Source organism: Halichoerus grypus, chromosome 15 (genome assembly GCF_964656455.1).
Source record: "Halichoerus grypus chromosome 15, mHalGry1.hap1.1, whole genome shotgun sequence".
NCBI lineage: Eukaryota > Metazoa > Chordata > Mammalia > Carnivora > Phocidae > Halichoerus > Halichoerus grypus.
Window position 1 is genome coordinate 58,657,503 of NC_135726.1, and position 22,589 is coordinate 58,680,091.

The 22,589-nt window shown below is 39.9% G+C and overlaps 2 protein-coding genes across 5 annotated transcripts in view; one reads left to right on the forward strand and one right to left on the reverse strand.

The window, feature by feature from the left end:
* ZNF667 (zinc finger protein 667) overlaps positions 1-5,142 on the forward strand; it is a 53,083-nt gene extending 47,941 nt beyond the window's left edge. Inside the window, exon 5 of the mRNA XM_078062426.1 lies at positions 3,985-5,142. Coding sequence (XP_077918552.1) covers positions 3,985-3,992 — 8 coding nt within the window. The 3' untranslated portion in view covers positions 3,993-5,142. The remainder of the gene's footprint in view (positions 1-3,984) is intronic.
* Positions 5,143-5,917: 775 nt separating this feature from the next.
* On the reverse strand, positions 5,918-22,132 carry ZNF583 (zinc finger protein 583). Of its 4 annotated transcripts, none has more exons than XM_036096608.2 (5): positions 21,760-22,132; positions 20,347-20,443; positions 13,283-13,409; positions 12,897-12,995; positions 5,918-8,098 (listed from the first exon to the last, which is right to left on the reverse strand). In XM_036096608.2, the coding sequence occupies exons 2-5, from the start codon at positions 20,353-20,355 to the stop codon at positions 6,621-6,623; spliced, it is 1,713 nt and encodes a 570-aa protein (XP_035952501.1). In that variant the 5' UTR covers positions 20,356-20,443; positions 21,760-22,132; the 3' UTR covers positions 5,918-6,620. The 4 variants fall into 4 exon arrangements, with proteins under 4 accessions (XP_035952501.1, XP_035952503.1, XP_035952502.1 ...); XM_036096610.2 differs by having other exon boundaries at positions 12,897-12,992; positions 21,760-22,131; XM_036096609.2 differs by lacking the exon at positions 21,760-22,132 and adding an exon at positions 21,594-21,734.
* Between the last annotated feature and the right edge of the window lie 457 nt (positions 22,133-22,589).

Consider the following 22,589-nt stretch of genomic DNA (forward strand, 5'->3'; position numbering starts at 1 on the left):
AATCATACCACATTTCATCAGGGCTTGTTTTATATTCAGACCTGATAACTGGTATGGTTTCCCCTTTGTTTTACCCAAAGCCAATAATTGCCTTTCTTTCCATTTTCCTAAGGAAAACTCGTCTTTACCATAGTGCTAAAATCCTCCGATTTCATACTTATTAACGTAACCTATTCCAGTCTTCCTGAAGACTTTCTTCACTGAGTCCCTGAATTCTTAGCCTACCAGTAATTTGGTCTGATTGTTGTAGAGCAATCTACAATCCTAGTCATCCTCAACACCACTTTCTCAGGTTAGATCCATTGTTTATTGAAGCCTTTCCTGCTGCCGCCTTCCTTTTCCATCCAGATTTTACTAAAGTTGATCCTTTAATACCCTAATAAAGGGTAAATGAAAGTAAACTGAAGCAAACTGCATATACAGAATATCAGTGTTTGGCCTCATGCTTTATTGTTGTTTATGTATAGACTTTTAGATTCAAAGTAATTTTACCTCATAACTTGGAAGGTGCTGTTCTGTTTTGTTATCTAATATTACTAATAGGAGGGAAGGCTAACACTAACTTGGATGTTCTTTTTAGGAAATATTCACATTTTTTGAAAGCTTTTTAGGATGGTTTCACTTTCAATATTCTGAAATTTCACAAGCATATTTCTGAATGTCTTTTTTTCTGTTGTAATTGTGGTTTTTGCCAGTTCAGCCTGCCCAGCACTCAGTGAGCTATTCCCAGCTGAATATTCATAACTTTCTTGAGTTTAGAAAGATTCTCATTTATTTGGTATATCCCTTATATTTTCTCTGTAAACTTCTCTGAAACTCCTATTAATTAAACTTCTATGTCCTTTTTGTTTCTTATTTTCTTTTAATTTATGAATTTGGAAAGTTTCCTTAATTTTCTTTAAAACTTCTATTAAAGGGGGCACCTGGGTGGCTCAGTTGGTTGGGCGTCTGCCTTCGGCTCGGGTCATGATCCCGGGATCCTGGGATCGAGCCCCGCATCGGGCTCCTTGCTTGGCGGGAAACCTGCTTCTCCCTCTGCCTCTGGCTCTGCCTGCTTGTGCTCTCTCACTCTGTCTGTCTCTCTCTGTCAAATGAATAAATAAAAAATAAAATCTTTTTTTTTTTTTTTTAAGATTTTATTTATTTGAGAGAGAGAGAGAGAGAAACAGCATGAGAGGGGATAGGGTCAGAGGGAGAAGCAGGCTCCCTGCTGAGCCGGGAGCCCGATGTGGGACTCGATCCCAGGACTCCGGGATCATGACCTGAGCCGGAGGCAGTCGCTTAACCAACTGAGCCACCCAGGCACCCCTGAATAAATAAAATCTTAAAAAAACAAAACAAAACAAAAAACTTCTATTAAGGGGCACCTGGGTGGCTCAGTCGTTAAGCGTCTGCTTTTGGCTCAGGTCAGGATCCCAGGGTCCTGGGATCCAGCCCCGCATTGGGCTCCCTGCTCAGCGGGAGGCCTGCTTCTCCCTCTCCCATTCCCCCTGCTTATGTACCCTCTTTTGCTGTCTCTCTGTCAAATAAATAAATAAAATCTTTAAAAAAAGATAAAACTTCTATTAAGTTTATTACAGCAATAACATTTTTTCATTCTTAGGAGTTCTGACTTTTTTTTTCTAGAAAACATTATTTTCTGTACATATTTTTCTTTAAAAATGATTTTTAAACATTTTAATTTCAGTATAGTTAACAGTGTTTAAATATTAGTTTCAGGTGTACAATACTATCTAATTTTTCATTTTTTTAAGATTTTATTTCTTTGGGAGAGCATGAGCAGGGGAGGGGCAGAGAGAGAAGCAGACTCCCTGCTGAGCAGGGAGCCTAACCTGGGGCTTGATCCCAGAAGGATCATGACCTGAGCCGAAGGCAGACGTTTATCCGGCTGAACCATCCAGGTGTCCCTCTGTTTCTTTTTTGATAGCTTTCCATATTAACCTGTTCAAATCTTACATAAATTTTTAGTTTTCTTCTGTCATTACGTAACTTTCTCCACTTTAGGTTTAGTGCTGTCTCTTGGTCCTTACTATAATAGCTGATAGTTTTCTTCATATGTTACGATCCTTAACTGTTCCAACATTTAAGAATGATATGGCTTGGGGCATCTGGCTGGATCAGTCAATAGAGCTCAGTCAGAGTGTGTGACTCTTGATCCTGGTGTTGTTTGAGCCCCACATTGGGTGTAGAAATTACTTTAAAAAAATGGGGGCGCCTGGGTGGCTCAGTCGTTAAGCGTCTGCCTTCGGCTTGGGCCATGATCCCAGGGTCCTGGTCCTTCCATGCTTAGCAGGAAGCCTCCTTCTCCCTGTCCCACTCCCCCTGCTTGTGTACCCTCTCTCGCTGTGTCTCTGTCAAATAAATAAAATCTTTAAAAAAAAAGAAAAAATGATACGGCTTGATTACCCCAGGTAGCTGTAGATCAGTTTCCCTGAATAGGAAGGGTTACTGAGATCTTTGTATGCATGGGAAGGACTAGCAAGTCAAAGAGAGATTGTCCAAATTGCTGAAAAGGTTTTGACTTAGCCACCAACTCTCATGCTAGCTACCCAAGTTTCCATAAGTTCATTTTTTCATAGTTTAAATTTCTTATATTATTACATTATTGCCTAGAACTTCAAATACTACAGATAACACTAGGTCTCCTCTTAACCAGAATATCCAATCCCAGTCTTCTCCCTAGAAGGAACACTTATCAGTTGGCATGTGTCTCTCCAGAACCTTTTCGAAACGTTCGCATACTTATTTAAATGTATTAGAAACATGTTAAAAACATAATTCTGTGCAAGTCTACAAAATTTGCTGTTTCAATGTCCTTTAGTCAAATACATCCATGTCTGTATCACTGGTGCATTCTTTCAAACTGCTGCTAATATTTCTAGTCATGCCCCATGGAACTTTAGATTGTTTCCAATGTTTCATGTGCTAACCATACTGCCCTCCAAAGGGACTATAGTGAACATTTTAAAAACTTCACTGCCTCCAAAGTGGCAGTGAGGCCGCCGTTCTTATTGCTCCATGCCCCTGCCACTTTTTGGGAGTACATTATTTAAATTTGCATCTCAATACTAGTGAGGTTGAGCCGGGACTCATTTTCTGTATTTCTGCAATTTGCCTATTCTCGTATTTTGTCCATTTTTATACCTCCTTAGTTGTCTTTTGCTTATTTATAGGTGTTCTTATATCTTTCCCTTTGTATTATATTACAAATATTTTCTTCCTTTCTGTTTTTCTAAATTTTAAGAACATTTTCTTTTTTATTTTATTTTTTTAAGATTTTATTTATTTATTTGACAGAGAGAGACACAGCGAGAGAGGGAACACAAGTAAGGGGAGTGTGAGAGGCAGAAGCAGGCTTCCCGCAGAGCAGGGAGCCTGATGCGGGGCTCGATCCCAGGACCCTGGGATCATGACCTGAGCCGAAGGCAGACGCTTAACGACTGAGCCACCCAGGCGCCCCGAACATTTTCTTTTTTAGAAATGTATGTCCAGGGCGCCTGGGTGGCTCAGTCGTTAAGTGTCTGCCTTCGGCTCAGGTCATGATCCCGAGGTCCTGGGATCGAGGCCCGCATCGGGCTTCCTGCTCCGCGGGAAGCCTGCTTCTCCCTCTCCCACTCCCCCGGCTTGTGTTCCCTCTCTGGCTCTCTCTCTCTCTGTCAAATAAATTAATTAAAAAAAAAAAAAAAAAAAGAAATGTATGTCCAACACCAATTAATAAATATATCCTACTGTGTGTGCTTATAATATTTTACTTGTTTTACATTTAGGATCTTTTTTTTTTTTTTTTTAAAGATTTTATTTATTTATTTGACAGAGACAGTGAGAGAGGGAACACAGCAGGGGGAGTGGGAGAGGGAGAAGCAGGCTTCCCGCCGAGCAGGGAGCCCGATGCGGGGCTTGATCCCAGGACTCTGGGATCATGACCTGAGCCGAAGGCAGACGCTTAACGACTGAGCCACCCAGGCGCCCCTGTTTTACATTTAGGATCTTAATCAACTGGAACTCCCTTTTTGTGGATGGTGTGAAGTAAGGATCCTATTCAATTTACTTATAGAGTGTGGAGTGAGGAAGCTGTTGGCTTCCACAAAGAAAAGCATTTAACAGTCTTGTCACTGTTTCTTATTACCATCCCTCCCACCCCCAGCCTCTACACACAAACCAGCTTGAAGCCTAAACTCCTCTAGGGATGCTCTGTACACAGCATTTGGGCAGAGTGGCTCCTATTACTGAAATCCCTATCATTCAAACATTTCAGGTCACAGCAGCCTCTGCTACATTTCATGAATGAACACTTTCCTCCATTTTGTCTTTTATTTGCTCAGTTCTTTTCATCCATTGATGACCCTGCTTTCTGATCTTTGTTTGGTATCTTTTCCATTGTTTTATGCATTTAATGGGATATGGAAGGAAGGTATATTTATATACTGTTTGTTAACTGTGAAAGAAAATCTTGGTTTTTCCAATGAAAATTCTGATATTGTTAAGTTGCCTTTCCAAAAATTTGTACAAATTCATACTCTCACACATACTCCTTTCCTGCTTTTGCAATGCATATTTTTTATAAATCTGATATTGATGGATGGATAGTTCATTGGCTTAACTTGTATTTCTTGATTCTAGTGAGATTCAGTATTTATCATACATTCATCAGTCACCTGTTGCCTCTTTATATCCTTTGCCTTTGGGAATAGTAGTGTCATTTTCTAAGTGATCTGTAGGACCACTTTTATATTAAGGATATGGATTTCATGTATGTTGTAATAATTATCTCTAATAGTGATATTTAAAAACTTTGTGTTTATACTATCTTTGACTATATAAAAGCTTAATAAAGTTCTTATGCCGTCAAACCTAGAATCTGTGTATGTGGGCTTCTGGATCTCATGTCCTGTTTAGGAAGATTGTTTTCACTCTTTGATTATAAATTGTTACTATGTCCTCTAATAACTCTTTCACATTTGGATAAAAGAATGAAGGAATTGGTTTTGTACAGAGCAGAATCAATTTTACCAATACTGTTAAGCCACTGACAAATTCCTTTATTTATATATTTTATGTGTTTATCTGTATGAATGTACATGTGTCTGTGTTCATATGCACACAATGTTTCAAGCCTTAAAAAATTCTTCTTAGGATTTTGTTAGGTACAAAGAATCTGTAGATTAATTTTGGGCCTCCTAACATCTTGAGAATAGTCTTCCCCTGCAGGATAAAATGTCTATTCAAATCTTCCTTTTCACCCTCCATTTCATCATTTTCTTTGTACCTATATTCATATGTGAATTGGTTACTGAAGTGATTGCATATTCAAAGCCTCCAAGAGTTAGGAAGTAATATAAAGTGTAAAATAAGTCAGATGTAAGGGAAGGAGGAATGGTTTGAACTGTGGAGAACTGGAAAACACATGCCCAAATAAAAGTATTTGTATTTTTTTTTTTTTTTTTTGGTATTCATTTTAAACTTGATGAGTACCAAAATCAAACACGGTTGTGGGCCACCAGTTCAGGAGTATTGATCTATGGTTTTCTCTTTCCCTCTAGTTTTGGAATTACACCTTAGAACTAGCTTGACCTTTTTGGTTTTAAACGACATAGATTTAATACAGTTCAACCACCTGGAATTAGGAGAGGGCATCAAACTTTTATTTTCTATTCTTTGGTTATTGATTTTTTTAAGTTGTCTTTTTAAAAAGATCTATTTTGCCTTTGTCTTAATGTAAATGATGAATACATCTCAGTAAATCCTACTTATTACTAGTGATTTTTAAAATCTGGCTTCTTAGAACTGTTGAATATTTAATGAAGTTAGTTTTTCTTACCAACAAAGTCATATCTTACTCTATATCATTATGGAATTTAATATCAGTGCTAGTGTTTTTAGATACCCTTATCACCCACCTTTAGAACAATGACTACTGTTCCTAATCAAAAATCTTTATTATCTCTTAAGTCTTAAACTGCTGCTGCTTTTGTTATTTCTCAGATGATCCTTGCTAAGATGATCAGGTCCTCTTTGTATACCACAGTATCTTTTCATTTTATGGTAACATTTATTAAGTGATTATGCTAGGCACTCTGAGCAATTTACATGCATTCTCTCATTTAATCCTCCCATCAACTTTTGAGGTAGTACTATTATTATTTCCATAATATAAATAAGAAGACTGAACCTTACAAAGAACAAAATGTTTCTCTCAAACTAGAGGGCTAGAAAATGGAAGTGCAAGGATTAGAACCCAGATCTGTTTGATGCTGGAATATGAGTTCTTAATTCTGGATAAATAGCCAAAGAATGAGATGGACTTTGACATGAAATAGTACTTTGGAAGGTATACTGGAACAAGGTATTTGGGGCAGGAGGGTCTTTTAGGTTATTCTGAGGAATGTGTGCTTTAACCTAAGAACTATGGGGTACCAGTGAAGGGTATCAATGAGGAAGGGATATGATCAAACTTCTAAAATACAAGTTTGACTGCAATGTAGGCAACTGACAAAGGAAATGGTAAATACAGGGAGACCAATCAGAAAGCTATTTCCATAGTCCATATGAAATAGATTACTGTGTACTGCACAAAGATGATGGAACGGAAATGGGTTAAAGGAGTCAGATTCAAGGCATATTTAGGAGATAAAACCAACAGGTCTTGGCAACTGACTGGACATGGGGGATGAGCGAGAGGAAGGAGTCAAGAATGACTCCATAGTATGAATTCTCTCATGCTGGGCAAGATGGGCACGCTGCCTGAAAGATTTCCTGCAATCCTTACATTCATAGGGTCTCTCTCCTGTATGAATTCTTTGATGTAGAGTAAGAGATCCACTATAGCTAAAGGCCTTCCCACAAATATTACATTCATAAGGTTTCTCTCCAGTATGAATTCGCTTATGTTGAGCAAGGCCTGCATTCTGGCTAAATGTTTTCCTACATTCCTTGCACATATAAGGTTTTTCTCCAGTATGACTTCTCTGATGTTGTGCAAGTGATGAACTATTGCTAAAGGCCTTCCCACATTCAATACACTCATAGGGTTTTTCTCCAGTATGAACCCTCTGATGTTGATCAAGGTATGCAATCTGGCTGAAGGCTTTCCTGCATACTTTACATTCATAAGGTTTTTCTCCAGTATGAACTCTCTGATGTTGAGAAAGGTGTGCATATTGGCTGAAAGCTTTCCTACATTCCTTACATTCATACGGTCTCTCTCCAGTATGAATTCTCTGATGTACAATTAGGTATCCACGATGGCTAAAGGCTTTCCCACACACATTACATACATAAGGTTTTTCTCCTGTATGAATTCTCTGATGCTGAGCGAGAAATGAACCATTACTGAAGGCTTTTCCACATTCAATACATTCAAAAGGTCTCTCTCCAGTATGAACTCTCTGATGTTGAGCCAGGTGTGCAATCTGGCTGAAGGCTTTTTTACATTCTTTACATTGATAAGGTCTCTCTCCAGTATGAACTCTCTGATGTTGAGCAAGGTGTGCATTCTGGCTGAAGGCTTTCCTACATTCTTTACATTCATAGGGTTTCTCTCCAGTATGTATTCTCTTATGTTGAGCTAGGTTTGCACTCTGGCTGAAGGTTTTCCCACATTCAACACATGCATAGGGTTTCTCTCCAGTATGAATTCTCTGATGAAGAGTAAGGGATGAGCTCTGGTTGAAAACTTTCTCACATTCATTACATTTCAAGAGTTTCTTTTGTATATAGACTTTCTTATGTTTCATTTCGACAGACTTTTTTCGGTAACTTCTCTTTTGTGGCTCATGCTTATGTACTCTTTCTTTGGCGGGAAAAGTCTTTTTTATATCAAATATTGCATCCTGACGGAAAGTTTGCCAAGATTTAGTATATTCATTACTTTGATCCTCAGTGAGCATTTCTTTATGAGTGATGATCAGTTGTCTGGAATGTACCTCCTGACTTCCTAACTGGTTCTTGAGCCAGTCCTCACTTTTACAGTCTTCTCTCAAGCTGGGGCAGTCAAGGCTATAACTAAGATGGCTTCTTCCCATTTTCACTAGTTCGGATGTTTCTTCATAAATAACTTGCTTTGATGAAAATCCATTGTTTTTAAATGTATACTCCCAATCTAAAAGATATCAAGAAAACAAAGGTCTTTTGTATTTGTTCATCAGAAGAGAACTTCTAAAACAAAAATTGGTGAATAAAATACATAAGTTTGGGGATTTAACAGCTGTTAAGATGCAGTCTAAAAAGTATGAGATTATAAAGAATGAAAAACTAAGAATTAGGGAAAAAATTAGAAACTGAAGAAGTTATATAAAATCACAATAATTTTATATATGATTTAATATTACAGTCTCCAAACACCCTTCCCTTCTTCTCTTGCCTCAGGTCATTCTGCATTCAAGCTAAGTTCATTATCTTTAAAAAGTCAATTTCATAAGGTCAGTGTGGCTAAAAAAACTTCCGTAAGATCCTCATACCCAAAGATACACCAGGTACTATTAGTTGCCTTAGGTTGTCCAGGCCAACTGTGGCTAAACTTTTGTAGCCTAAAAAAAGTGTCTTTTTGGGGCACATGGCTGGCTCAGTTAGTAGAGCATGTGACTTTATCTCAGGAGTTCAAGCCCCACATTGGGTGTGTGGCCTACTTTAAAAAAAAACTCGTCAGGCATTTTCTATGTGATATATTCCGACCAAATGTAAATTTTTAAAAAAGATTTTATTTATATGATAGAGAGTGAGTGAGCATGAGTTGGGGGGAGGGGCAGAGGGAGAGGGAGAAGCAGACTCCCCGCTGAGTGGGGACCTCAATGCGGGACTCAATCCCAGGACCCTGCTATCGTGACCTGAGCCGAAGGCCTATGCTTAGCTAACTGAGCCACCCAGGTGCCTCAGGAACCTACAAAGAGCTACTAGAACTATTAAATAAATCTATCAAGATTATAAGATATAAAGTTAATATAAAAATCAATTTACATTTTTGCATACTAGCAACAAGCAAATGAAAATGGAATTCTTAAGAATTCTATTTATAATAGCACCAAAAAATACCATAAGATTAAAAATACACATATATATATATATAGTCACTGCACTGGATACTATAGAATACTGCTAAGAGAATTTAAAAAGACTAATAAATGGCTACATAAACCACATTCATGAACTAAACTCAAGTGATACTAATTTGGATATCAGTTTTTCCCAAATTGATGTATAGATTCCATATAATCCAAATCAAAATCCTAGCAGGCTTTTGGGTAGAAATTCTCAACTTCATTCTAACATTTATTTGGGAATGCAAATAATCTAAATAGTTAAAGTGATTTTATAAGTTGAACTATTAGATATCAAAAGTTACTATAGGGCACCTGGGTGGCTCAGTCAGTTAAGCGTCTGCCTTTGGCTGGGGTCGTGATCCCAGGGTCCTGGGATCGAGTCCTGCATCGGGCTCCCTGTTCAGCAGGAAGTCTGCTTCTGCCTTCACACTCTCCCTGCTTGTGTTCCCTCTCTCCCTGTCTCTCTCTGTCAAATAAATGAATAAAATCTTAAAAAAAAAAGTATAAATTATAGTAATCAAGACTGTGGTACTGATGAAAGGATAGGCATACAGATTGATGGGACAGAATAGAGTTCAGAACTAGACCCATGTAGATATGGTCAACTGCTTTTGGTACAGAGGTACCAACAAGGCAGTATAATGGGTAAAGGAATGTCTTTTTAAGAAAAGATACTGGAGCAACTGTATATATCCAAATGAGGAAAAAAAACCCAAAACCTCAATCTTTACTTCACACAAGACACAAAATTTAGCTCAATGGGTCATATACCAAAATGTAAAAGCTAAAACTACAAAATTCTTAGGAGAAAACACACAAGAAAATTTTGGTGACTTAAGGGGTAGCAAGAATTTCTTAGATATGACACAGAAAGCACCAAACAAATTAATAAATTGGACTTTATGAAAATTAAACTTTGGATGTTCAAAAGACAGCAGAAAAACAAAACCACAAGCACAGTTGGCACACATGTATCCTAATACATATAAATGGCAAAAGACTTGTATTAAGACATATAAAGAACTCTTAAAATTCGATAATAAGAAAAACAAAGTAATAAAACATGGGCAAAAGATTTGAACACTTAACAAAAGATATGAATGGCCAAATAGCATACGAAAAGACATTCAACATTATGTCATCAGAGATTTGCATATTAAAACCACAATGAGATACCACAACACAACCATTAGAATGAATAAAAGAAAAAACTGAAAATACAAAGATGTGAAGATAGGGAGGAAATGGAAGTCTCATATATTGCTGTTGGGAATGAAAATGGTACAGTCACTTTGGAAGACTGGCAATTTCTTAAAAAGTTAAACCTATTCCTACTGTATGACTCTTTGCACTTTTAGACATTTACCCAAGAGAAATGAAAACATACATGCACACAAAGTCCTGTAAATTGACAGCTTCACAGCAGCTTTATTTATAATAGCCAAAACCTGGAAACAACCCAAATATCCATGAACAGATGAAAGGAAAAACAAAATGTTGGATGTCTACACAATAGACTACTACTCAGCAATAAAATGCATAAAGTATTCATACATGCAAAAATACGATTTTTGAAATTATGAGTTAAATAAGCCAGACACAACAATATATATGAATCCATTTAGTTTAGATGGAAACTAGTCTAAAATGACAAAGATCAGGGCGCCTGGGTGGCTTAGTTGGTTGAGTGACTGCCTTCGGCTCAGGTCATGATCCCAGAGTCCTGGGATTGAGCCCCACATCGAGCCCCACATCGGGCTCCCGGCTCATCGGGGAGCCTGCTTCTCCCTCTGACCCTCTCCCCTCTTATGCTATTTCTCACTCTCAAATAAATAAATAAAATATCTTAAAAAATAATAAAATGACAAAGATCAGATTGGTGTTTGGAGCCAGGAGGACAAAAATGGACTGCAAAAAGGCACAGGCAATCTTTTGGGGTGATGGAAATGCTGTATGTCTTCATTGTGGTGATGGTTTCATGGGTGTGTACAACAGTCAGAATTCATCACATTGTATGATGTATATGGATGCGATTTACTGTATGTAATAATTCCTTAATAAAGTTATTAAGAAAAAAACGGAAACAAGAAAGGTAAGTAAAGACAGACTTTAATAATATAATAAAAAAGTAAAACTCATGTAACAAGCTCTTAACACTGAAAATAGAGACTTAACCTTGGAACCTATGGAACATTTTACAAACACCAACTATATATTATGCCATACAAAATCCTAAAGTTTCAAAGAATACTAAGTCCTATATGATCAAATATGATAAAATAATTTGATCAAAATATATTAAAACCAGAAAAATTTCTTTTTCTAAAGATTTATTTATTCATTCCAGAGAAAGAGAAAAAGAGAGAGCATGTGAGTATGAGTGGAGGGAAGGAGAGAGGGAGAGAGAGAGAGACACTCAGACTTCCCGCTGAGCGGGGAGCCCGACCCAGGGCTCAATCCCACGACTCTGAGATCATGACCTGAGCCAAAATCAAAAGTTGGATGCTTAACTGACTGAGCCATCCAGGTACCCCCAGAAAACTTTCTTTTAAACAACTCTCCCGTAAAAGAGAAATTTTTTTAAAAGTAGGTTATCTAGGAAACAGCAATAACAAAAACAGTAAATACTAGACTCTCTGTAGGACAGCTGAAGCTATATTCAGAGGAAAATTCATAGCCCCTAAGAATTTAGTGAATAAGAGAATGAAACGAATAGATTTAAGCATTTATTTAGCAAAACGGAGAACAAAAAATAAACCTAAGAAAATTAGAATGATGGAATTAGGGAAAGCAGAAAATAAAGAATTGTAAAAGAGAATAATGGTAACACTAATAAATCCATAAGCTGGATTTTAAAAATAAAATTAATGACTAGCTTACCTAGTAATTTTTTAAAAAGAACAGCTATACAAAATAAAATTGGAAACTATTAAAAAAGAATTACAAGATTATTTTCTTCAGATTCATAGAAATAAATTTGATAACCTAAATTAAAAGATAATCGTTTGGGAAAGTAAAAATTGGTAAAATTTCACCCAAGACAGAAACTATAAAGAGACCACTTACCAGAGAGAACATTGAGAAAGTTGTTAAAGATCCACTTTCCCACAAAAGCCCCAATACCACGGTTTATCTCAAACTGTAAAACTAAGTGATCGCATCCATTCGTACTAGCATCTCTAAATCACTTTTTTCTGAGCTTCTCCCGATCTAGTGGCATGTTGTGTTTCTTCACTCAGAAGTCTTTCCATCTTGTAAAAATAAATCTCTTATGTCCCAAGTCAAATTATCATCTTTTTCCTCTATCAGGATATTGTTTTGACTTGTTTCTATTAAACCGTCTCACTTTCCAGTTACCCAGACTTGAAAATATAACTGGAAATTCTTCTGTGATGGTTAATTAGCCTCTGAAGAACCTTAAGAATTTAGCAGAATGATTTTCTTAAAGTAAAACCTCAATGAATCTTGGTAAAAGAATAAGTGAATGAATAAATGAATCCAACCTTCATTCTAAAAGGAATGAGTGACTAAAAATGAAAAAAATAGACACTGCTATGTCTAGATTTTTTAAAAGTATGATGGAGCAACTTTTGCAAAACTAAAAAGCAAGAACAAGCAGACACTGACATTTTGGACCCAGATAAAAGGAAAAGGTTATCAGAGAAGACAGTAATTTGTGAGAGAGTATGTACAAGAAGAATAAGGGAGCTCATGCCAATGGCACCTCAATGCTTCTTCCCAGGCCTTGAGCCTTTAAGAAAAATTACCCATGAAACATCAATTATAAGCTGGAACCTCTCAGAATAGCTGAGCTTTTCCTTGCAATGGCCTCTTCTACCTTCCTAGTTCTTTCTCACTCACCAGGGCACGTGCCTCTTGTCCCCTCCTTCTTCACCATCCAGGGTTCTTTTCCTTGTTCCAGTAATGAGATCACATCTGGCTTAGAAACTGAAACTCCTGCTTATAAGAAATAAAGGGGGAATTAGCCGGGCCCATAAATCAGATCAAGGTGCTTGGTCATCAGGAAGTCAAGGGCATTATAGAAGGGAGTAGAGGAAGAGGTGAAGTATTCTGAAGAATGGGGAAAATGAAGTTGTAGGAATAGTCCAATGAAGCTACCAGTTCTACAAACTCAGCCTATTTTGGGGAGCACAAGAAAGGGAAATTTAATGAAGTACATCGGAGGCTTCCCAAACATTGGAAAGCAGCCCTATGTGCAGATTCTGAATTCTAGGGAACCTCCTTACCTAGTGATACCAGGCTCCTATAGTTCTCCAACATCACCTTTCTGTACAAATTCCTCTGAGCAGGGTTCAGCCATTCCCACTCCTCTTGAGAGAAATCTACAGCCACATCCCCAAATGTCACCAAATCCTGAAATGACATAAACATATTCCTTTATTCTCAACTAGTATTCTTCACCTCAGATTGGCATAGTCTGAAGAGTTAATTTGTACTTTTGGAGAGAAATACTGCATATAGCGAAACTTTCTGGCAGTATCTTTGGTTCTCTGCACCATATGTCAAGCAATTTCTAAAATGATTTCTCTGTGCTTGGTTTTAATATTTTGTCATGGAAAGTATACAATTTCTGACATAGTCTCTACTGATGGGGAAAAGAGCAAACGAGCAAAATAATTGTTATTCATACTAAATGCTAATTCATTTCTCAATATGGAAAATCAGGATAGACGAGAGCAGTGAAGAAAGGCTTTAAGGAGGAGGCAGGAATATGTTGTACAGACCAAGTTGAACGTGGCCTAAATCTACATTTTCCAAACTCTTTCGTGGAATGGCTAATGTTCCAGCTGTATCAATAGGGTACCTATATAAATATATTTGATGCTTATAATATTGATTTCCTAAAACTAAACATATAGGTAGTAAAAATATTAAACAAGTTCTATAGTGATTTTGCAAAATATAACCTAAACGAAGGTATGCCATAGCAGAACGACTGGGGCAATAAAAGATTATCTAACAGCTCTTGATAACCTCACTGAGTTTCAAAGACAGTTGGTAACTTCTCATGTAAAGAGACACAATAATAGTAATTTTAAGCACTATTAGATAGTGAACATTTCAGATGTGATAATCAAGTGCAACAAAAAATCCTTACAGCTCTCACTAGAGGAACATACCCAATTGTGCATGTCTAATGAGTGAGAGTTTTTATTTTTTTATTTTTTTTTAAAGATTTTATTTAGGGGTGCCTGGGTGGCTCAGTTGGTTAAGCGACTGCCTTCAGCTCAGGTCATGATCCCAGGGTCCTGGGATCCCTCTCCCACTCCCCCTACTTGTGCTCTCTCTCTCTCTCTCAAATAAATAAATAAAATCTTTAAAAAAAAAAAGATTTTATTTAGTTTTTGACAGAGAAAGAGACAGTGAGGGAGGGAACACAAGCAGGGGGAGTGGGAGAGGGAGAAGCAGGCTTCCCATGGAGCAAGCAGGGAGCCTGATGCAGGGCTTGATCCCAGGACCCTGGGATCATGACCTGAGCAGAAGGCAGACGCTTAACAACTGAGCCACCCAGGCGCCCTGAGTGAGAGTTTTTAAAATGTTAAAGTACAGTTCTCAAGTAATACTCCATTGAATTAAGGATCTTTATAACATGGAATAAGACCTAGTCTGCTTCCTAAAAATTCAAAACGGGTGTTCTTCCTAATGAGGTAAATCTGCTCCAGACTTACCAGGGCTTACCTATGGTTTGCTATATGCCTCTTTGGTTTGGCATGTCACGGAGCAAAGCCTACTCTTTACCTGGGCTGATATACAGATGCACTTGGTGATACACATCTGAAGAGCTGAACTGACTTGTTAAATACTGAAATAATGCCACACTGGTTGGTAAACAGCTACTGCACTGAGCCCTGCTAGTGACTATCCCAGATCTCCCCACAACCCAGCAACTTAAGGGCAATGCCCAGCACAGCAGCACCCTCCAGTATCCCAGCTGGGGTAAGTTCTGGTGTATGCCCTTGCCCTAGTGGTTATCAAATATGAACATCACTCCTATTAAATGTGACTCGGCAGAGTAATGATCCTATTGAGGATATATTTAAGCACATCAATGATTTTATGCAGAAACAGTTTTAATGGAAATAATGAGTTAATATGTGAACTGCTGGTGCCCAAGTTTATGTTTAAGGAGGCTATAAGAGAAGCAGAAGTATGCCTCCAAGAAACATCAGTTATGTGCATCAGCTTGATCTTACATGCCTCCATCTCTAAAACACTTAACACAGGGAAATATGGGAAGTGAGTAAAGGCTTCAAGGAAGGAAGGGAACATGAACTGAGTCTTAAAAGATGAAACTTGTCCTAGACAAGGCTGGGTACTGTCAATCATCAATTCTATTAAAACTCAAACACTTCAGGGGCGCCTGGGTGGCTCAGTCGTTGGGCGTCTGCCTTCCGCTCAGGTCATGATCCCAGGGTCCTGGGATCGAGCCCCGTGTCGGGCTCCTTGCTTGGCGGGGAGCCTGCTTCTCCCTTTCCCACTCCCCCTGCTTGTGTTCCCTCTCTCACTCTCTCTCTGTCAAATAAATAAAATCTTTAAAAAAAAAACACAAAAACCTCAAACAATTCAATACAAACTATAATATTTTGTGCAAACAAAAGTGTTCTACACACATTTCCTCTGTAAACAGAGGTGAGGCAGCTTTTGCTAGGTAAAGTTCTTATATCTTTTTTAGCTTCACACACAAACTAATGTATTCCAGGTTTCAACTGACTGACCTTTTCCTCTCAGCCATTCAATGGGACTTGAATATCTTTAAAATATTTTAATATTTATTTTGATTTGATAAAACAGGAATTTCATACAATTTGTAATCATGAAGGAAACTTAGCAAATAATGTCCAGTATTTGTACCCTCAGTGATTTTTTTTTCCTTTTTATAAAAGTTAAAAGAACTGCAAGTCCTCCATCCCCACATCTACCTACTATGTCACCCTACTTCCTAGAAACAATCAAAATTTACAGCTAGTATATATCTGTTCAAATGTTTCCTTATACGGACATGTTGATGATTATCCACATTCATTATAACATCACTTTTGTTAGATGGATAACATTATGTGGTATAAATATGCTGTATCTTTACTAACCCTTTGTTTACTTTCATTTACATGAATCTGAATTTTTCATTATGATGTGAGAATAGTGATGCGCACTATTTTTAAATGTTACAGTACAGTTCTCATACAATACTACTGTATGTTGAATTAAGGATTCAACAGACATCTCCAATTATTTCCTTAAAATAAATCCTAGAAGATATTCTCTCTACTGAAACTAGGATTTCCCAAACTTACTTGACCTCAGAAAAAATTTTAAATTACACTATTTTGATCTAGCAAGAACATGAGCTGGGGCACCTGGGTGGCTCAGTTGGTTAAGGGACTGCCTTCGGCTCAGGTCATGATCCTGGAGTCCCTGGATCGAGTCCCACATCGGGCTCCCTGCTCAGCAGGGAGTCTGCTTCTCCCTCTGATCCTCCTCCCTCTCATGCTGTCTCTCATTCTCTCTCTCTCAAATAAATAAATAAAATCTTAAAAAAAAAAAAAAAGAATATGAGCTAATGAAAAGATAATTCAGGCTGGGAATAAAGTGTTGACCTGTACTCAAAGAAATACTAATTGTTCTTCAGGTAGAAGGAAAATGGAAGGAAATGGAAATGAAAATCAAGAAGAAATCAAGAGCCTCAAAGGAATAACTATAATATCTACTACTACTACTAAGTTGGAGTTAACCACTATAGATGTCTTATCTTGTTCAGAAAGTGATAAGAATACTAATTATAGAAGGAAAATTACAGAAGGAAGGAAGAAAGAAGATAATTACATAATTAGAAATGGGTAAATATCCTATAGTGGCCACTAAAATAATAATAATAATGTATAATTGGGGCGCCTGGGTGGCTCAGATGGTTAGGCGTCTGCCTTCGGCTCAGGTCATGATCCCAGGGTCCTGGGATCGAGCCCCACATCGGGCTCCTGGCTCAGCGGGGAGCCTGCTTCTCCCTCTCCCTCTGCCTCTCTCCCTGCTCATGCTCTCTCTCTCCCTCTCTGTATCTCTGTGTCTCAAGTGAATAAATAAAACCTTTAAAAAATAAAAAATATATAATAATAATAATGTATAATTAACAAGATAATAAGGAAAAAGTACTTGATTTATCCAAAAGAAGGCAAACAAGGAGAAATAAAGGAACAAAGAATAGATGGAATAAGTAGAAAACAAACTGCAATATGATAGGCTTAAATATATCAGTAATTACATTAAATGAAAATGTCCTAAACACTAACTAAAAGACAAAGATTCTCAGACTGGATTTCTTAAAAAAATCAATGTTTTGAGAGAGACATGGGATTTTGGGAGGCACAAGGAATCATGGAAGGCACACAGGGCCACTCAAGTGCATTGCTGTGAGTACAGAGAATCAACGGCAGGCATAGGGATTGTGAGAGGCACACAGGTGACAACCAACAAAGTGGTGTTTATAAGAGGCACCCTTTTTTTTTTTTTTAATTTCATTATGTTATGTTAGTCACCATACAATACGTCATTGGTTTTTGATGTGGTGATCCACGATCCATTGTTTTCATATAACACCCAGTGCTCCCTGCAGGACGTGCCCTCCTTAATACCCATCACCGGGCTAACCCATCCCCCCCTCCCGAGGCACCCTTTAAATATAATCTTTAGAAACAAGAGGCTTTCAAAAAATGTGTATCGAACGCATCCTTGGACTTAATAAAAATGCAGTTTCCTGGGCCCCACCACCAGAGTCTGACTCATAAGGTCTGGGGTGGGTTCCCAGAAATAGCATTTGGGCTGATGGGCTCTGTCTGTTCTACACATCATACCCTCGCTTTCTGCTTTTTCCATTACCAGTTTAGCAGCAGGAGAAAAGAGGTAGCTGGCTCTTACCTCTCTGGTCTTACTCATAGATGAACAACTCACAATCTTGTTCATTTATATATTAGTTTGATAAATATTTACTGAATGCCTACTACCTACAATGTTCCAAGCATAGGGAAAACAAAGGTAAACAAAATATAGTTCCTTTGCTTGTGGAATTAATATTCTAAGGAGAAAGACATTAAACATGAGGTCATACAATGTCGGGTGGTGGTAAACACTATGACAAAAAACCAAGTAAGGTGATTTAGAGTGACAAGAGCATTTGTTTTAGGTAAGATGGTCAAGGTAAACCTCAATGAAGCAGTAATGTTTAAACAACAATCTAAATGTGAGAGTAAACCATGCTGATATCTAAGGGAAGAGAATTACAGAAGAGGGAGGAGCAAATGCAAAGGTTCAGAGACGGGAAAGAGCTTGGTTAAGTTTGAGGAATAGCAAGTTGACCAGTGTGATTGGAGCACGGAAGGGTAAAAATCTGGAGAAAATGAGGTCTGGGATAGCCAAGAGCTGGATCATGCAGGGCCTTATAGACTGTGGAGAGGACACTGGATTTCATTCCAAGTAAAATGGGAAGCCAATGAGGGTTCCAGGCAAAGGCAACTGTTTTCCTTCACTGGTCCATAGTCCTTCATTATTTTCTACGACCCTCTTGAAATCATCACTCACTATCTATTTATGCTGACCCTCAACATATATTACAACGTCCTGTATCTGATACAATCACTAACTAGTGACGGAGGTATGTCATTTTCCTCATTTGGCCTGTTTTTCCTCATCTGTAAAATGAGTGACTTGGACAAGATCACCCACAACTTTCTACCTGGCTTTATTATTTTATTAGCCTAGATCTGTGCTGCCCAATACACAGCTACTAGTCACATGTGGCTATTTAAATTTAAATCCGTTAATATTAAAGATTCAGTTCCTCAGTCACACTAGTATATCCAAGTGTTCCAGAGCCACAGGTAGCTAATGGCTACTATACTGGACAGTGCAGATATAGAACATTTCTATAATCAGTCATCACAGGAAGTTCTACTGGACAGTGCTGCTCTAGTTGATTTCTGCTTCTGGTTCATCTTCCTCTTACAGCCATTCTCTATATTTTCATCCAGCAGTTCATATGGTTTTATTTTTTACATTTAACCTATAGAATGTATTTACCCTCAAAGTGTGAGGAAGAAATCTTTTTTTTTTTTTTAAGATTTTATTTATTTATTTGACAGAGAGACATAGGGAAAGAGGGAACATAAGCAGGAGGAGTGGGAGAGGGAGAAGCAGGCTTCCCGGCGAGCAGGGAGCCCGATGCGGGGCTCAATCCCAGGAACCTGGGATCATGACCTGAGCCGAAGGCAGACGCTTAACGACTGAGCCACCCAGGCACCCCAAGAAATCTTTTTTCTAAATGAATAATCCATTCTGTCTCCACTGATTTAAAAGAACATGACTTACATTATCACATAATAAACAAACTAGTAGACATTAAATTCCATGAAAACAAAGATGGTGTCTATTTTCATTTACCACAGTATTTCCAGCACTTAGTATATAGTAAGTCTTTAATAACTCTATGTTCAATGAATGAATAAATATCTTCCATTCTTATTTATACTTGCATTTGTTTTTGGACATTATATATTGATCTTTTCATTTGTTTCTTCTGGCTCTCATCACATACTATTTACTGTTTCATTATAGATGTATGCAGCCATTTTAAAATGTAGATTCAAGTACTGTTCTCATTTTTTCAAAAAATGTCCTATTTTGCTATAAGTATTATATTCCACTAATCTTAACTGGATGACCTAGAATATCCTAGCTGTAGCCCACTATTAACTCAGAATGTCCCTATAACAGGACCTTATTACTCCCATGGAACCTTATTCTTCAGAGCCCAGTGACTGCCCTAGCTGACCCACACTTTTAATACTCAAAACCCAACACATACTACTCTTCAAAATCACCTTGAGCAAGATATCTTGTCATGTACTATGACTAAGATTGCCCAATAGCCCTTGTCTTGCCTTCCTCTCAAACCTAGGTCTGTGAAAAAGCTCTAAGCTAGTGGTCACATCAGAATACATCTTGACCTCAATGAATCAATGAAGGCTTTCATATACCACCAAGGAGTGCATTTTTGCCTCCTGAGAGCTCCTAACAGAACACCTAACCTGTAGGAGTGCTAAGCTATTTCTTGAATGAAGATGAAAATGCTGGCTGAGGAAAAAAAGGAAGCTCACTGGGACCTTTTACTGGATTGGGAGAACATGAGGACAAGGTTACTGAATGAATGGGGCTTTGTTAGCTGGGGAATTTCAGAAGAAAAGCAAGATGTTCCTATGAAATGTGAAAAACAGCACCTCAGGGAGAAGAAATCTTTCCTTACCTTGGACATGGCTTTAAGAATTTAAGAAGTTATGGCAGCTCCTCTGTCCTCCTACTTCACACTCCTTACTGGAAGGGCAGTGTCTGGAATAATAGAGCTGGAGAGGGAGAAAGAAACCATAAATGGCACTATCAAGTAAGGATGATTTCCCCCCCTTGACACATGAAAGCTGTCCATCAATGAAATTATTGAAATTATCCAAGGCTTCGTGGTAATAAGTGAGCCCAACTGGAATCCAGGTCTGAGTTTTTAGTCTTCCCACCAGATAATGATGGTAAAAGAGAATATGTTACCACCCTTACTACAAAATGAGATAAAGCTACAAATGCTTCAGAGAAAGCATCTTTACAGAGTAGGCATCAGAGGGGTCATGTGGTCTGGAGGACACTGGACCAAAGAGTCAGAACACTCTGCTTGTAGTCCTGACTTATGACAAACTGCACCTGGAAACCAATCCCTTAACTTTTCTGCGCAATTTCCTCAAAAAGAGATGAGGGAGGGGACTATGCATTAACAGTCACCGAAACCCCTATTCATGAGTTATTTTCCACTAAACCTCTCTACCTTGGAGAGTAAAGGAATTATCTCAGAAGCAGCATAACAGTAAGAACCACCAGGTCTGGGGATCAGAACACCTGCCCTCGGACACCCAGTCTACCACTCACTAGCTCTGCAACCGCCATGACTTAAGCAACCACTCCAAACCTCAGTTTCCTCATCAGTGAAATGGTACCTACTTCCTATCAATTGTTGGGAGCACCCTGAGATGATCCACATGAAGCATTTAGCATAGTGCTTGGCACATCCTTTGTGCTCAGTAACTGTCAGTCATGTGTGTTCATAAATAGCACACAGTAGGTTTCCCCTACTGTGTGCTATTAGCAGAGCCTAGGAGAGGAAGGGACAGACTTCCCTTCTGTGCCAGAGAGCCTCCTCTGCTGCCCTCCAGACCTGGAGCGGGGGCTCCTCTCTCCTTCCCGCTCCTCTTTCTACTCAGGTGTTCCCCTTCATCTCAGTCCCTCTCAGGCTTCCTGCCCGACACGGTCTCCCAAAACCTGGAGCACACTGGCCTCCCCGAGCACCCACCCCGCCACCCGCCCGCCGCAGAAGCCACACAGTCGTCGTGCCGGCAGCTCTCCTGGCAGCCTGGCACCCGTGCCCTCACAGTGGGTCGCACTGTCACGCCAACATAAGGTCACACAACCTCACGCTGTCTCACATGACCAGCCACACAGCCGCACACTCACCGTCACTGTCATGGTCACAGACGTTCGCACAGTCACACACAGGGGCACGCACGCGGTGACATGGTGTCACACGGTGACACGGTCTCCCACTGTCACAGGCCCCCTCGCGCGCCCGCTCCAGCCCCGCAAGCCTGCCGAGGCGCGCGCCCGCCCCCGGCGTCCTCACCGCCTCCTCCCCGCGGGTCGGCACCTCCCTCCGCGCCGTCGGCAGCCGGGAGCCGAGCGCCCCGCGGGCCGGGGCGGGGCCTCGCTCTCGGCCGGACCGGCGGGCTCACAAAGGGGCCGCGGCGCTCGGGCGGGCAGCGGAGCCGGCCGCAGGGGCCGCTGGGAAATGGAGTCCGGGCCGGGCGCGGCGCAGGGCATCCTGGGACTGCCCTCCGCGGGCGCCGGCCCGGTGATTCTTGCTCCTGCCCCCAGTCGCGTGACGCGCTCTCCAAGCCCCGGACCTCCGAACCCAGAACCACGACCGGATCAGCCCCGTCAGGCCGACCGTTCCCGCCCAGGCCTGGACGGGCCGGTTCGGAGTGCGCGGGCGCAGCGAGCCCGGTCCCCGAAAGCACTGTCGGGCGGGGCCGAGGTGCGCACGCGCCGTGGGCGGGGCCGCGCGCGGGTGCCGCTTGTTGGGCCGCGCGAAGGGAGCTGGCGGTCCCGGGCGTTCCGGCCCGGCGCGCGGCGGGGCTCCGGAGGGGGTGCGTGGGGGTCCAGAGCCGCGCTTGCCTGGGTTCCATTCCTTTCGTTCCTTTTCTTCTTTCGTTCTTTCTTCTGTCTCATTAGCTACTGATTGAGCGCCCACCGCGTGCCAGGCACTGTTTTCGGCGCTGGGGACACACCTGAGCCTGCAGAGAAGAACCCCACCCTCATGTGGCTGACATTCTCATGCGGGAGAAATTCAATAGAAAAGGAAAAAAACTCGATAGAAAAGATACATACCGGGAAATGATACGTGTTATTAAAAACACACACACACACAGCCGTTCATAGATCATTCTTTCCGTT